This window comes from Peromyscus leucopus, chromosome 13 (assembly GCF_004664715.2).
Source record: "Peromyscus leucopus breed LL Stock chromosome 13, UCI_PerLeu_2.1, whole genome shotgun sequence".
NCBI classification, from domain to species: Eukaryota; Metazoa; Chordata; class Mammalia; order Rodentia; family Cricetidae; genus Peromyscus; species Peromyscus leucopus.
In genome coordinates this window covers 21746276-21763111 of record NC_051074.1, presented here as the reverse complement: position 1 = coordinate 21763111, position 16836 = coordinate 21746276, and the positions used below count along the sequence as shown (strand labels likewise).

General features: G+C 41.0%; 1 protein-coding gene across 3 annotated transcripts in view; it reads left to right on the top strand.

Annotated features, from left to right (window-relative positions):
• The window catches only part of Ankrd12 (ankyrin repeat domain 12), a 112321-nt gene that overhangs the window by 16236 nt on the left and 79249 nt on the right, over positions 1-16836 (top strand). For all 3 annotated transcript variants that reach the window (XM_037210177.1, XM_028873974.2, XM_028873975.2), the window contains exons 2-3: positions 11638-11775; positions 14121-14268. In XM_037210177.1, coding sequence (XP_037066072.1) covers positions 11689-11775; positions 14121-14268 — 235 coding nt within the window. In that variant the 5' untranslated portion in view covers positions 11638-11688. The remainder of the gene's footprint in view (positions 1-11637; positions 11776-14120; positions 14269-16836) is intronic.

The window sequence follows — 16836 nt, the reverse complement described above, 5'->3', positions numbered from 1 at the left end:
CACTCTCACAACTCAGCCTGATGATGGGGGGTGGTACCCCGTGTGCATCGTTCACGCTAATCTTCTGTGCAAGTAGGAGAAGCTTACACTGAAGAGTTCACACCATAAACAGCACATAGTGGTACCCTTCGCTGGGTTGAAGGTCAGGAAAGTCCACTCCTAGATGTTCGGATGGGTAGGACCCTTCTTTTTGTGCCAGTGTGGGAACCTCGGGTCCCTCCCTGGGATTGTTCCGAGCACATTGTAGACATGCTGTGCTGGCTTGTTGGGTCAGTGTTGGCATCTCAGAACTGCCAGAATACCTCTGCAGCAATTCTTACAGGGCAGTTTTTCTAGATGGGTTGCTTCATGAACTTGTCGGACTAGACTGGGAGCTGTCATCGCTGGATTTATTACATTTTTGTCTGAGGTAATTGGCCAGTCCTGATTTTTAGCAGCTCTTTCATCAATTGTTCTTTTCCTTTCTCTGGCTTCTATGAATGACCTCTGGTCTACCTGAGTGTAAACATATCTTCTGGGGTGGGTGTAATGGAGGGGACTGTGGGGCCATCTTCACAGGGGGCAGTCTGGTCTGCCAGTTGGTTTCCCCTTGGTTTCACTCAGCCTTGACTCTTTATGTAAGTCTGGCAGTGACCGATGCTACAGTCATGGGCCCACACAGCTTCTAGGAGCTGGATGATTTTGTCTCTGTTTTTAATTTCTTTGCCCTCTTAGGCAGGTAGTCCCCTTTCTTGATATATTGCTGCTTTGAGTCTCTTGATGTGAGGAGCTGTTCCCCGTTAGAGGCTTCAGCTCCCATCGGTAAAAGGTTCCTCGTCTGAATTAGAGAGCGTCTTGTCCTTTAAGTCCGGCAGCGAGGAGAAAATCTCTTATAATTTTTGGAGGGGCTTTCCCTCCTAACAGAGCTACTATCTTCTTAGATAAGAGGAGGGCCTGGCATTTCCCTCAGTGCTAGATCAGGTACCATTGGACAGATGAGATCAGATGGTCTTGGTTCTTTGGCACTATGTGGTGGTGCGGGTTGGTAGTTTGAGCCAGTAGGGAGGCAGCCTCATGGGCCTCCCTCTGGGGAAGCTAATGGGCATGCTTCCTTAGTGTCTTTAGGCTTACCAGTCTTTGAAGGACTATACAGGCTCTCTGTGAACTTTGCTGTAATCTCCAATTTTTCTTTTAGATTTTTTGATACTGTTCCATAGTATGTGTACTTACATTTCCACCAACAATATGTAAAGATTCCTCTCTGCTTTTTCTAAACAGACCTTCTACTGCAGTTTATTTGATTTTATGTACCCTCTCCCCTTATCTGCCATTTTAAAAGTACACTTGTTATCAAAGCTAAAGTATATTTATTTTTTAAACTTTTATTTTATTTTTATTAGTGTGTGTGTGTGTGTGTGTGTGTGTGTGTGTGTGCATGCATGTGTGTACATACACATGCCACAGTACACATGTTGAGGCCAGAAGACAACTTTGTGGAGTCAGGTCACTCCTTCTATCTTTACATAGGCCCTAGGGTTCTGACTTAAGTGCCAGGCTTTCAAGGCCAAGTCCTTTACCCACCAACCCATTTTGCTGGCCCAAGTGTGTGTTATTGTGTGTATGTATGTAAGAATTCAGGTAAAATGACAGTAAGTTTTATCCAGGAACAAACTGTATTTAGAATGTACAAGGATTATTCCTAAGTGGTATGATACGTTGAAAAGATGGACTATAATCATATGCTGTGGTGGAGAATAGGTGACAAGACAAATGGCCAGGCCTGCAAAGATGGCTCAGTGGTTGAGAGGAGCACTTGCTCCTGCAGAGGCCCTGGCTTCAGTTCCCAGTTCTCACATGGCTGCTAACACCCGTGTGCAACTCCAGCCCTGCAGGCTCGGATTTCTGGTCTCTGCACGAAAGTGGCGCACAAACACACCTGCAGGCAAGACAGTCACACATGAAAGAAATACTCTCGGAGCCGGGCAGGGCGGTGCACACCTTCAGTTGAAGCATTCAGAAGGCTGAGGTTGGCTGATCCCTGTGAATTCAAGTCTAGCCTGGTCTGCATAGCAAGTTCTAGATCAGCCAGGGCTACACAGTGAGATCCTGTCCCAAACAAATAAATAAATAGTCTTTTTTTTTAAATTGAAATCTCTTAAGTAATTTAAATGGTACACAAAGTAGCATAATGAATGTAAGGATGAACATTTCAAATTCAGTTGAAGCTATGTATACACCTCATAGATGTTTTCTTACTGCCATCTCTGCACGTATTTCCCAACAGTGGCTTGTCTTTTCTTCTAGCTCTCTGTGAACGTCTTTTTTAAAATGTATCCCAAGTATTATTTCTGTCATGAAACCTGGACCCTTTCCCCCTTGATTCTGTTGTACATTGTATATAGCAGTTAAGAGTATCTACCTAGGGAATTGTTAAAATTGCAAACATGACCTAGAAGTTTACTTTGAAAATTGTTTTTCCATTTATTTACTTGTTTATTTCTTTATTTTGAGCCGATTTCACTATGTAACCCTGCTTAGATGGCCTGGACTTGATATGTAGACAGGCTGGCTTTAAACTTAAGAAATCTACCTGCCTCTGTCTTCAAAGTGCTGGGATTTATTTGAAATTTGCTGAAAATTTTACTTCAGTTCTGCTTTGTATGCAGAACAGATTTGATAAAATTAGATTGAAAGTCTAACAAAAGAGTCATTTTAAGCAGGTTAGTCTGGTAGTGTTATGTAGCAAGTCTGTGAGGCGGTAAGGAATTGCTAACACAGTTGGATTGATTTTTTCCTCCTCATTACTCTGGATTGGTGGTATTTTACCTTCAGGAGCTTACTAGTTTGTAAAAGGAGAAAGGGTATTATAAGAGTTGTTTTTAGGATTTGAAGGTTGCGTCTGACCTCTTTTGGAATCTCTTAAGCTTTTCCCACTGTCAATGGAGAAATTACTGTAGTTGATACTAGATACTTTGAGTGTTGGTAATTTTTCTTCAGCTTCCATTGCCAAGAATGGAGGGAAGCTACCATTTTCTCTCGAGCTGTTGCAGCCCTCCCTCTACTGGCTTTGGGAGGTTGCAGAGATTTTAGAACCCTTTAGGGCAAGAGGAGCTTGGTAACTCCGCTCACTTCAGCAAGTCATACCAAATCCTCTTGATTGCTGACTAGTATTTTTTTTAATTTTTTAAAAAAATATTTATTATGTGTACGATGTTCTGCCTGCAGGCCAGAAGAGGGCGCCAGATCTCATTACAGATGGTTGTCAACTGCCATGTGGTTGCTGGGAATTGAACTCAGGACCTCTGGAAGAACAACTAGTGCTCTTAACCTCTGAGCCATCTCTCCAGCCCTAATTTTTTTTTAAATTTTTTTCTTTTGAGACAGGGTTTCTCTGGGTAACAGCCCTGGTCATCCTTGAACTCACTTTGTAGACAAGGCTGGCCTCCAAGTCCCAGAGATCCACCTGCCTCTGCCTCCCAAATGTTGGGACTAAAGGTATGTACCCTACGCCTGGCCTCTGACATTTCTAGGCTATGCACTCTGGCAGCAAACTTAAGTCTTTCTGCCTCTTCTACAATGATCTCTGAGCCATTGTACTTATCTTCTAATAGAATTAAATAAGAAGCCAAAGAGAAGACTCAGTGGTTAAGAGCAGGCATCACTCTTCCAGAGAATCCAAGTATCCATGCCATGCAACTCAGAACCATCAAAAACTCCAGCTCCAGGGGGATTCAATGCCTTGGACTCTGTGGGAACCTATACTCATGTGCACATCTCCACACTGACAAAAACATATACATATTACTAAAGATAATCCTTTCTGTCTATACAATGAAGAATATAAAATGAAGAATTTCCATCTGGGCTGGAATGTCATCTTTAAATTATTTTCAGTTCTTCAATTCTTTTTAATTTATTGCTGGAACTAGAAGTTCAGCTGTCACTGTAGCCCACTTGATTTAATTATATTTTGAGACATTGTCCTCAGAAAGATTTTATGTGTGCCATTATCTTCTTGGTCTTTTTGAGACAAAGTCTCACTCTGTAGCCTTGGCTGACCTGAACTCGCCATGTAGACCAGGCTGGCCTTTCATCGATCCCTGCCTGTCTCTTCTTCCTGAGTGCTACTAGGATTAAAGGCATGCGCTGCCATGCCCAGCCTGTGCCTGTGTCTTGACATATTTGCTCTGAAAGTTTAAGTTTCAAGTCTTATATAAAGTCTTCAACCCATTTTGAATGGACGTATGTTAGAATGACAGGTAGGAATCTGGTTTCATTTCTCTCTACATGTAGAAATGTCCCTGTTTCTGAGGACCGTTTGTTGCAGAGGTTGTTTGTTATCGTCACATACCCCTAGTGTGTCTTTTGGACACCTTTGTTGAAGTCAAGTGGCTGTTGCTGCGTGGGTCTCTTTGCCTTCTGTTGCGTGAGTGTCCAGGTCTGGTTGTGCCTGTGCCTGACTGTAGGCGCTGCTCTGACTGGCATATCTGAGGCAGCACCTGTGGTAGGTCCGGTTTGCACCAGCCGTGCTCCTGCTGCCTAAGGTGGTTTTGGCTACTCCGTGTCCCTCTTGTACCAGGTTCCTCGGGACTTTTTTGGATTTTGTCAAAAGCTTTTTCCATATCTATGTCCATGTGATTTCTGTCCTTGAATCCATGTGCTGTATTTTTTTTAAGATTTATTTATTTATTATGTATACAGCATGTTTGCCTGCAGGCCAGAAGAGGGCGCCAGATCTCATTACAAATGGTTGTGAGCCACCATGTGGTTGCTGGGAATTGAACTCAGGACCTCTGGAAGAGCAGTCAGTGCTCTTAACCGCTGAGCCATCTCTCCAGCCCTCCATATGCTGTATTAACATTTACTGATTATATGTTGAATTATACCTGCATCTCCGAAATGCTACCCACTTTATCATTGTGAAACACACACACACACACTTTAATTGGTGAATTGGTGGGACTGGAGAGATGACCCAGTGGTTTAAAACACTGACAGCTCTTTTAGTGGATCCAGGAGAGGTTTCCAGCACTCACATGGTGGCTTACAACCATCCAAAACTCCTGTTCCAGGGAATCTGACTCTCTCTTCTGACCTCAGCAGGCATCAGACATACACATGGTATCCAGGCATACATTTAGGCAAAATACTCATACACATAAGTAAATAAATCTTTTTTGGAAAAGGTGTGTGTGTGTGTGTGTATGTGTGTATACACAGGTGCTCATGAGCCACAACACATATTGAGGTAGGAGTGTGTGTGTGTATGTGTGTGTGTGTGTGTGTGTGTATACACAGGTGCTCATGAGCCACAACACATATTGAGGTAGGGGTGTGTGTGTGTGTGTGTGTGTGTGTGTGTGTGTACACAGGTGCTCATGAGCCACAGCACATATTGAGGTAGGGTGTGTGTATGTGTGTGTGTATGTATGTGTATGTGTACACGTACACAGGTGCTCATGAGCCACAACACATATTGAGGTAGGAGTGTGTGTGTGTGTACATGTACACAGGTGCTCATGAGCCACAACCACATGGTGTGTGTGTGTGTGTGTGTGTGTGTGTGTACACAGGTGCTTATGAGCCACAACACATATTGAGGTAGGTGTGTGTGTGTGTGTGTGTGTGTGTATGTATGTGTATATGTACATGTACACAGGTGCGCATGAGCCACAACACATATTGAGGTAGGGGTGTGTGTGTGTGTGTGTGTGTGTGTGTGTGTGTATGTATGTATGTGTATATGTACACGTACACAGGTGCGCATGAGCTACAACACATTGAGGTAGGGGTGTGTGTGTGTGTGTGTGTGTGTGTGTGTGTGTGTGTGTGTGTATGTACACGTACACAGGTGCGCATGAGCTACAACACATATTGAGGTAGACAAATTTGGGGTATTGCTTCTCTCCTGCCACCCTGTGGGATTCAGGAATTGAACTCAATTCATCAGGTCTGTGCACAAACCTGATGATCTTTTGTTCTTGAAATTGGTTTGCAAGTATTTTTTTAAAAATAATTTTGTATATATTTTCATTAGAGATTGAGCCATAGTTTTGATTTTAAATTTTGCATATATTTTTGTTAGAGATTGAGCCATAATTTTATTTGTTTGTTTGTTTGTTTTCTGTGTCTTCATCTGGTTTGTGTAACAAGATAGTATTGACTTTGTAAAAGGAGTTTGGTAGTGTTGCTTCATTTTCTATTTTATGGAATAGTTTCGAGAAGTGTTCTTTGAAGGTCTGGTGACATCTTCCACTGAATCCTGAGCATATATATTTATTTTTTGTCTTAAAATTCTATGTATGTGTATGTGTGTATCTGTGTGCGTTTATGTGCACTCAGGTGTCTGTGGAGGCCAGTGGTGTCGAATGTCCTGAAGCTAGAGTTACAGGAAGGTTTTGAGCCACTCAGCATGGGTGCTAGGAACTCAACTTACGTCCTCCATAAGAACAGTATGTGCGCTTAACCTCTGACTCACTTGACATCCCTGAGAGAATTTAAAAAAAAACAACTTATTAGAATTTATATATTTATTTGATGTGCATTGGTATTGGTGTTTTGCCTACATGATGCCATTAGGTTATTCACTAGCTTTCTTCTCTTTTTTAAAAACAAAAACAGGGTCTTGTTATGTAGCTTTGGCTATCCTGGAACTCACTATGTAGACCAGGCTGGTCTCAAACTCACAGAGATCCACCTGCCTCTGCCTCCTGGGTAGGCTAAAGGCGTGCACCACCATGTTTGGCACTTTGTGGTTTCTTTTCTTTCTCCCTCCCTCTCCCTCTCTTTTATTTTGTTTGTTTGAGACAGGGTTTCTCTGTTTAGCCCTGGCTGTCCTGGAACTCTCTATGTGGACTATGCTGGCCTCGAACTCACAAAGATCCACCTGCCTCTGCCTCCTGAGTGCTGGGATTAAAGGTGTGAGTCACTGCGCCTTGTCAGTGTGCTTTCTTAATGTAGGCCCTTACAGTTATAAGCTTCCTTCTTAGAATTACTTTTTTTGTATCTCATCATTTTTGGCATATTGTGTTTTCATTTGCATTCAGTTTTAGGAATTTAAAAAATTCTCCTTGATTTTTTTTTCAATCACCCATTCATCATTTAATACTGTTCAATCTCCATATGTATATGTACTATAGTCTGTCTTGCTGTTAGGACAATTTTATTCTGTTGTGACCAGATGTAATACACAGAATTATTTCACTTTTTTTGTATTTTTAAAGATATTCTTGGTGTCCTAATACATGATCTTTTTTAGAGAAAATTATGAGGGCTGTAAAGAAAAATGTGTATTATGCAGTGTTTAGATCAATTAATTAATGACACATGGTAGAGGTCAGAAGACACAACTTATGGGAATCACTTACTTCCTACTTCCAAACTCAGGTTATCAGGCCAAGGATGAAATATTCTGTAGATGTCTGGTAAATCCATTTGGTTTATGATGTAATTTAATCCACACGTTTCTTTTGTTCATTTTTTGCTGGGATGACCTGTTAATTGTTTCAAGTCATGTGTTGAAGTCACCTACTAGTCCTGTGCTGGCTTAGTCTGACCTTACATTTTTTGTTGTTGTTGTTTTGTTTTGTTTTTCGAGACAGGGTTTCTCTGTATAGCTTTGCACCTTTCCTGGAACTCACTCTGTAGCCCAGGCTGGCCTCGAACTCACAGAGATCCACCTGTCTCTGCCTCCCAAGTGCTGGGATTAAAGATGTGCGCCACCACCGCCCGGCTCTGACCTTACATCTTGTAGTATTTGTTTTATGAATTGGGTGCACTTGTGTTTGGTTGCATATGTCCTTGTCAATGCAGAAAACACATCTCTCACCTAAAGAGAATAAGAGATAGTTTTATTCTGGATCCATTTTGACCTCCCATGATCTCAGAATACAGATTTTAGGTTACCCCAAATTCCATGTTCCAACATGGATACAGTTTCATAGTTTTATGGGCTAAAGAAAATCATAAATCCAGGCAAATTAAGAATACATTGACAGGTACTTTAGAGAGATGGTTCCAGCAGGGTGGAGGAAGCTTTTCTATAAGACTTAGGTGTTGTATGATGACTTTCTTAGCTTTTGGGTTTGTGGAAGGTGCTGTCTGTCAAGTTCATGAATTTCAAAAGGTTTTTATCTGTCACATAACAGGATGTTAGTTCTGACAGGTGGGTAAAGAATAGCTATTCAGGGGACCAAAGCTAGCCCAAAGTAAGGTAATTAGCCTGTGGACCTGTAACATTCCAGCCTCTGCACATCACTGTAGTTCTGTCAGTCAGTCTTGGCAGACACAGCTGCTTTCCAGGAGTTTTCACTCACACTCTTGATGGATTGATCCCATTAATAGTGTAAAGTACCTTCTTTATTCTTGTTGTTAGCTCTGGTTCAAAGTCTGGATTTTGTCAGACATTGGAGCAGGGACACCTCCTGTCTCCTTCCATACTTGGTATGCCTTTTTGTCTTCACCTAAGGAGCTGTGTTTCCTAGAAGGAACACGTTAGAAAGATGGCCCTTCAAGCCATTCTGCTAGACTGTCTCTTGGCTGGGGCTTGATACCATGAGCTACCAGTGAGGTCTTTCCTGCCCTGAAACTTGAGGCAGAATCGACCCTTGCCCCCTTAAAAAAAAAAAAAAAAAACTGAAAAATGAACCATTTGTATTTTGTGTAACTATTGCTAAGTTTGGATTGAGTCTTTCATTTTATTGGTTATTACATTTCTGAAATGTAAAAATCTTTATTGTATGTATGAATATGGGTGTGTGCATGCCACACGGTGCACATGTGGAGATCAGAGAATAACTTTGGGAGTTGGTTCTCTCTATCTGTGGACTCTTAGCCTCGGTGGCAAGCACCTTTACCTGCTGGCTTAACCAGCAGCCCTGCTTGCTTGTTCAATATTGCATTTCTTAGTGTTTCCTTTCTTGCCTTTTATTGGTTATTTGTATATCTTGAACTACACCGTTATAATTGTTTAGAGTGCTTTTTTATCTCTTTGTATAGTTTGGTGGTTACTCTAGTGATTATGATTTACATTAAATCTGTAACTGTATTAAATGTTAAATATTTTTAGAATGTGTTATGATTTTCTTACATCTTTGGAAATTTTTTCTAAGTAAAAGTCTTAAGATAATATGTAAGCCAGGTGGTGGTGGTGCATGCCTTTAATCCCAGCACTTGGGAGGCAGAGCCAGGCAGATCTCCATGAGTTCAAGGCCAGCCTGGACTACAGAGTGAGATCCAGGACAGGCACCACAACTACACAGAGAAACCCTGTCTTGAAAAACAAAAAGCAAAAAACCCCAAAATTTGTAAATTGACACCCATTCCATTTAATATAACATTTATGCCTTGAAATTGTTTCCATTCCATTTAATATAACATTTATGCCTTGAAATTGTTTTTCAAAAAATACTCATAGTTAGGCGATGGTGGTGCAGGCCTTTAATCTCAGCACTCGGCAGGCAGAGGCAGACGGGATCTCTGTGTTTGAGGCCAGGCTGGTCTACAGAGCTAGTTCCAGGACAGCCAGGGCTACACAGAGAAACCCTGTCTTGAAAAGCAGAAACAAAAATAACAATAACAACAAACCCTCATGACACTCTTTTAGGCCATTAATAACTTGCCTTGATTTCATCCACAAAAGAGATAATGTTTTGATTTCATAGTCTCACGAGGTTGATGTCTGTTATGAAGCAGCTTCGTTTTGATTTGAATTGAAATATTTCTGCTTTTCTGGGACTTGTAACTCTAACTCCTTAAACATTACTCATGGCCAGCTTTGAGGAAAGTACTTAGTTTTAAATGCTTCTGTTCATATGGTAATACTCCGAGCCTTTGAATGGCCCCAAGGTACACCGTGCTTCTTATGTGTAATGCCAAAGCCTCTGTGGAAAGTTTATTTCCTCTTCTATAAAAGGAAAGATTTGAACTTTGACGATTTTTGAGGGTGTTTTTTGTTTTGGTTTGATGTGGTTGAGTTGGCTGTAACTACAACCTACATCCCCAGCCACTTGTTATTGACATTTTAAAAACTAATGTGTGTGTGTGTGTGTGTTGTGTATACCACAGCATGCATGTAGAGGTGTGTGTGTGTGTGTGTGTGTGTGTGTGTGTGTGTGTGTGTGTGTGTGTATGTATACCACAGCACGCATGTAGAGGCCAGAGGGCAGCTTATGGAAGTAATTCTCTCCACCTTACGAGTTTCAGTCTTTTGAATTCAGGTTATTATGCTTACCTGCTAAGCCATCTAACCAACCCTATTGACAGTATTTCTTGTTTAAATACTCTTTTAATTATCGAGTATGCTTCTAATTTCTGTTTTTATGGTTTGTATGATCGTTACTCTAATGATTGTAATTTACATTGGGTCAGGAACTAACTATATTTTAGTTGGGTTCTACACAGATCCATGTACTATGGTTTTCTTAGTTCAGTTCATTTCAGGTATTTTTAACCTTTTCCCCCTTTTCAAAATCAAATGAATTTTCAGGCACCAACAGAACAGTTTGAAATGTATAGCAGACTTTATTTGTACTACCAAAGTGTTTGAAGTTTAGTAGTTTACCTAAGCACCAAAATGTCAGGTTACTTAAGACTTGTGATATTCTGGAGATGTAGTGCATGAAGGAGTTGAAAGTAAGCTTGTCAGTCATGGTGTTTCTCAAGGTTGTGTAATACCTGTCTTCGCCAGGGACCTTAGTCTAGTGCACTGCTGTGCAGTGGAGCTTTTCCATAAGACTACAAATGTATGCCTTTACTGAATAATATAATAGCTACTGTAATTTTTGTCTGCTTTTTATTCATTTAAATAGCTGCATGTGGCTATGAGATCATCAGAGAACAAAAACACGTTTAGACTCATAGCTTCCTCTTTTCTATGTGAAACTTCTTTAGAATTTTTGCTACATCTCAACTTCAAGTTTGTCATAAGCCTAAGCTTCTGAAAAGGTCCTTGTTGGTCACAGACTAGGAGAGAGGTCGAAAGAAAACTGTGTATAAAGTGATGTTAGAGCCGGGCGGTGGTGGCGCTCGCCTTTAATCCCAGCACTCGGGAGGCAGAGGCAGGCGGATCTCTGTGAGTTCGAGGCCAGCCTTGGCTACCAAGTGAGTTCCAGGAAAGGCGCAAAGCTACGCAGAGAAACCCTGTTTCGAAAAACCAAAAAAAAAAAACAAAAAAAAAAAAAAAAAAAAAAAAAAAAAAAAAGTGATGTTAGAGCCCAGCACAAGTATCTGAGCAGATAGCTTGCTAAAGTTACAAGTGAAGGAAAGAAAGAAACTAATCCACAACTTTTATGCAGGTAGAGGTTAGTATAGGGAATTGGGTGTAAATTTCTGATGACACTTGTTGTGGTCTGAGTCTGAGGAGAAGTCTGTTTGAGGCTCCCACCTCTGGGTCCGTATTGGAATGAGAAACATTTGCCACTGTCCTCCACTGCTGCTGCTTGTGGGTATCTAGAAAGCTGTCCTTCCATTGACAGGCCACATAGACTTAAACAAGAGAACTTTAATAGACACTCAGATGATAAGTGAAAATGTAGGATATTTTCTGGAAAAAATTACAGAAACTGAGAAAATGAAATTGTATTAACTGTGGCACATAAACACTAAGTAGATTGCATTTTGTGCATATATAAATAACACTTGTATTTCTGTTCTTTCCAGATCCAGGATGAGAAGACTGATAGAAGAAGCAGCTAGCTGAACAGCTATAAAATGCCCAAATCTGGGTTCACAAAACCAGTTCAGAGTGAAAATTCTGACAGTGACAGCAATATGGTAGAGAGACCATATGGAAGAAAGGTACCAGATAGCTAAAGACTTTTCCACTCTTTGGAACCTGGATAAAAGACTCCCAATTTAGTGTTTTTAGTAATTACTCAGAACATATCACCTGGATATCTAATGTGTGGGCATATGCACATGTGAATGCAGGTGCCCTTGGAGTCCAGGAGTGGCAGTTAGGAGCCAACCAGTGTGGTGCTGGGAACCCAGCTCAGCTCCTCTCCACGCATAATGCTCTAACCACTAGACCATCTTGCCAGCCCCTAGATTTTCTCTAATAAGGGGCTGTCTTTGCACTGTCTGTGTAAATCTGGTTTTGTTAATTTTAAAAAAGATTGAAAATTTTTACTTAGGTAAATGTATGCCTCGTGTGTGGGTGCCCTTGGAGGCCAGAAGAGGGTATCAGCTAGCCTGGAGCTGGAATTACAGGCAGTTACAAGCTGTCACATGTAACAGTTTTAGAAATGAAACTTGGGTCCTCTGGAAGAGCAGGAATACATGTTTGTGGCTGCGGAGCTGTCTTTCCAGCCCCAGAATGTTATTTTCTAATGACATTGAATTTGATTTGACAATTTTAGGATTTTTATATTTCCTCAATCTACTGTTTTCTGTCTTGGGCTTTTTAAATATCAAATTTATTTATTTTAGACCTGTAAAATGGGTTGGATAGATCTTAATTTTATTTTTATGTTGTTGTATTAGTTGTATAGAACAGGCAATACCTGTTCCTTGAATTTCCTTGTTAAAATTCTTGTAAAATCATGGGAGGGTGCTTTTTTTTCTTTGTTGCTGTTACTATTTGTTGTCACAGCATATAGGTGTGGAGGTCAGAGGGCAATGTGTGGAGTCAGTTCTTTCCTTCTAGCATGTGTGTCCAAGGGTCACACTCAGGTCACCAGCCTCAGTCATAAGCACATTTACTGCTGAAGAATCTTGTCACCCCATATATGCTTTTGTAAACAAATCTTTGACCATAGATTTACTGTCTTGTGTGGTCAAGATATAGTCAGGCTTTCTTTCCTTTTCATTACCCCTTTTTCTGTTGTTGGTTTCTTTTTTTGAGACAGGTCTCTATGTAGCACTGGCTCTCTTGGAATACTCCATGTGGACCAGGCTGACCTGGAACTCAAATCCACCTGCCAAATACTAGGATTAAAGGCATACAGCACTACACTCGGTTTCATCTCAGTCTTTAAGTGATGCATATTTTCTAGGAAAATTATACATTATTCTAGGCCTTAAAGTTTTTATTGATGTTAATTAGAAATAATAGTCCTTTGTGACTTTATTATTCTCTTGACTTACATTTAAGCTCAGTTCCAATGATTATCATTTTCTTTTCTCTCTTCCTCTTCTCCTTCTCTCTTCTTTACATGTTTATTCATTGTAATACATCTAGATTATATTTAGATATATAACTTTGTTATAGTCAAGATATTTAGTGTTATTTAAATTTTCTGTTATTATGAAATATCTTGGGGAAATATTAGAATTAAGCCAGGTGTGGTGCCTCAAACCTGTAGTCTTAGTTCTTGGGAAGCTGAAGTAGGGGGATAACTGAGTTTGAGGCCAGCCTGGGCTATATAGTGAGATCTTATCTCAAAAATGTAGAGGGTTGAGGGATGTCTTAGTTAGGGTTACTATTAATGTCGTGAAACAAAAGCAACTTGGGAGGGAAGGGGGCATGATTCACTCACAGTTCTATATAACAGTTCGTTATCAAAAACACTGAGGACAGGAACCTGAAGGCAGGAGCTGATGTAGAGGTCATGGAGGGGTGCTGCTCACTGGCTTGCTCATCATGGCTCGTTCAGCCGCTTTCTTATAGAACCCAAGACCAGCAGCTCAGGGATTTTATCATCAGTCACTAATTAAGAAAATGCCTTATAGCTGGCTCTTAGGGAGGCATTTTCTCAGTTGAGGTTCTCTCCTTTTAGATGACTCTAGGTTTTGTTAAGTTGACATAAAACTAACCAGCACAAGGGAGATTTAATTGTTGAAGCTATGTATTAAGTCATTAAATAATTCATGGATTATAATGTATCTTTATATTTTAAAAATTCCTTAATAGGGGATTTAAAAAAATGTGTAGGTGGGGTGTGTATGTATGTGCATGCACTACCATGTGCCGTGCCTGAGGAGGTCAGAAGAGGACATTGGGTCCCTGGAAACTGGAGATAGAGACATGTGAGCTGCCATGTGCGCTGGGAACTGAACCCAGGTGCTCTGCAAGAGCAACAAGTGCTCTTGATTTCTGAGCCATCAGTCCAGCCCAAGGAATAAAGAGGATTTAATTTAAAATTCCCTATTGGTCAGCTAATATTGACATAATTTATTTCTCTTTGATTTCTTTTTTTAAATAGAGTAAAGACAAGATTGCGTCTTACAGCAAAACTTCAAAAACTGACCGAAGCGATATGGGCAAGGAAATGAAAGAGAAATCATCCATGAAACGTAAACTGCCTTTTACTATTAGCCCATCAAGAAATGAAGAGCGAGATTCAGACACAGGTAGAATAATTTATTTTCTGATAAACTCACCATATTCGTAACTGATTTCTTTCTGCTTTTCTGTACGCCACTCCTCTTGACATTTTGGTTCATAGAGAAATTCTAAGTATTTCAGATTTATCATGGGGGCAAAAGTATATGTTTATTATCATACTGTGGTTTCTAATAGATTAAAAAAATTCTATATTCCTTACTCTGAATATTTATTACAAATCTCTTAGTGCCTTCAGAACTTAGTTTTGGGGTTCATTTCACTAATGAAAATTGTTCAGTAAGACAAGCATTAAAATTTTGTGTATACGAGAAAAAGATGTTGCTTTTTTTTGTTGCCCTTTGGGCACAGCAAAGAATTTTAGGCATTTTTGATTCACAAATGAGTTAGAAATATGTAGCACCTCCCAAATGAGGCTAATGGCTTAATTCATAGTTTTTATTTCTCAAAACTCTTAACATGTCAGGGGCCACCAGATGTACATAAGGGTGCTAACTACCAAGCCCTGGGACCAACATGGTGGAAGGCAAGAACTGACTCTACAGGAATTACCCTTTGATCTCCACATATGTGCCATGGATGCAGGGTGGATATCTTAGTGTTCTATTGCTGTGAAGAGACACCATGACCACAGCAACTCTTAAAGAAAACATTTAATTGGAGCTTGCTTACAGTTTTAGAAGTTTTGTCTAAGCATGGAAACGCACAGGCAAACATGGAGCTGGAGAAGTAGCTAAAAGTTCCACATCTGGATCCTCAGGCAGCAGGAAGGGAGAAACTCTGGGCTTGTAATGGGCTTTGTATAACCTCAAAGCCCACCCCCAGTGACACACTTCCTCTGACAAGGCCACACCTCCTAATCCTTTCAAATAGTGCCATTCCCTGGTGACCATATATTCAAATCTGTGAACTGATGGGGCCATTTTGATTCAAACTACCACAGAGGGCATGGGCACTCATGCATACGTATGTTTGTGTGTGTGTGTGTGTGTGTGTGTGTGTGTGTCTGTCTGTCTGTCTGTGTCTGTGTCTGTGTGTCTGTGTGTGTACACGGACATGCACATGTATACAGGTGCTTGTGGAGGCCATAGGTCATTGTTAGGTGTCTTCTTCAGTTGTTTTCCACCTGACTTTTTTTAAGCTTGAGGGCAATTTTACTAAAGTTTAAAAGAATGTCTCCTCCACCTGGCCACTCTGGCAGGGCAGGCAAGCTGTAACCTCAGCAGACATTGGGAGGGGGAGAGTGGAGGAGAGACATGGAGGTCAAACACCAGGGTGAGCCAACAGCCACACACGTGAGGGAGGGCTTTCTAGAAATAGCAAGAAGTCCAGGGTATCAGAAAAGGCACATTTATTCTGACCAGCGCCTGAAAGAAGAGACAGGGAAGAGGAAAAGCTGCATCTTTCTGAGTTAACTCAACTGAACATCAAGGCCTATCTCTTTGGTGTATTGAGGTGAGCCTGCTTTCCTTGTGGTGCTCCTGACCTCCTGAGTCAGGCCATTGATCATGTGCAGCTGGGATGGTGTGTCTCCACCAAGGCCAGAGGTTCTATCCTCTTGACAAAAGGAGTGTTTCTTTAGTGGGTCTTTACTGCTAGCATGTCCTCCCCTCTGAAGAGATAACCTTAAAGTCTTTTAAGAATCAGTAGAGAGCAGAGCCCCAGCCAAGAGTGCTTCTTGCCTCTAGTGAGGAGGAGGTAGCAAGTGCATTCTTTGCCTTTTAGCCAAGAAATTGCTTTTGTCTTCACCTTGCTTTTTTGTTGTTGTTGTTTTGAGACAGGGTTTCTCTGTGTAGCTTTGGAGTGTGTCCTGGATTTCACTCTGTAAACCAAGCTGGTCTTGAACTCACAGAGATCTGCCTGCCTCTGCCTCCCAAGTGCTGGGATTAAAAGCGTGGGCCACCACTACCTGGCTTCACCTTGCTTTTTGAGACAGAGTCTCTGAATGAACCTGGAACTTGCAGATTTGGCCGGAGTGGTGGTCGGTCTGAGACATCCTCCTTTCCTGCCTCCCTGGTGCTACAATTGCAGGCTGTCTGTCGTTTCCTTGCCTGGCTGTGTATGTGGATGTGGCCCTGAGCCCAGGCGCTCATGCTGTGTAGCAGGGACTCTCCTGAGATCTTCCCTGTGGACTGCTGAGAAGTCATTCTGTGCAGTGGCTGTTATCTCGGAGACCCTTAGACTTACTGTAGTAACTAGTTTATCTCCTGCGTAGAGCATTGGAAAGTTAGTTTCAAACTCCCCATACTCTTTCTGTAATCTTGATAAGTTTGTTATATCATAATAGAGGCAAATATTAACAAAATGTGTATTGCTCACTGTCCTTACCTGATCAGCCCTCTTTAAGTCCTGACAAGATGATGTGGCTTCTGTGTAAATTCCAAGCTTTTCATTTTCTTAAGTTGCAAGTCTTCATCCACATATACTAACTTCAGAGAATTATGACCTTGAAAAGTGATGTAGTGTGATTCACTTTGTGACATAGTAATTAAATGTGACAAAATGAATCAGTGGTAGCTAAGGATTTATTTGTTTCTTTATTTTATATGTATGGGTGTTTTGTCTGTGTACCATGT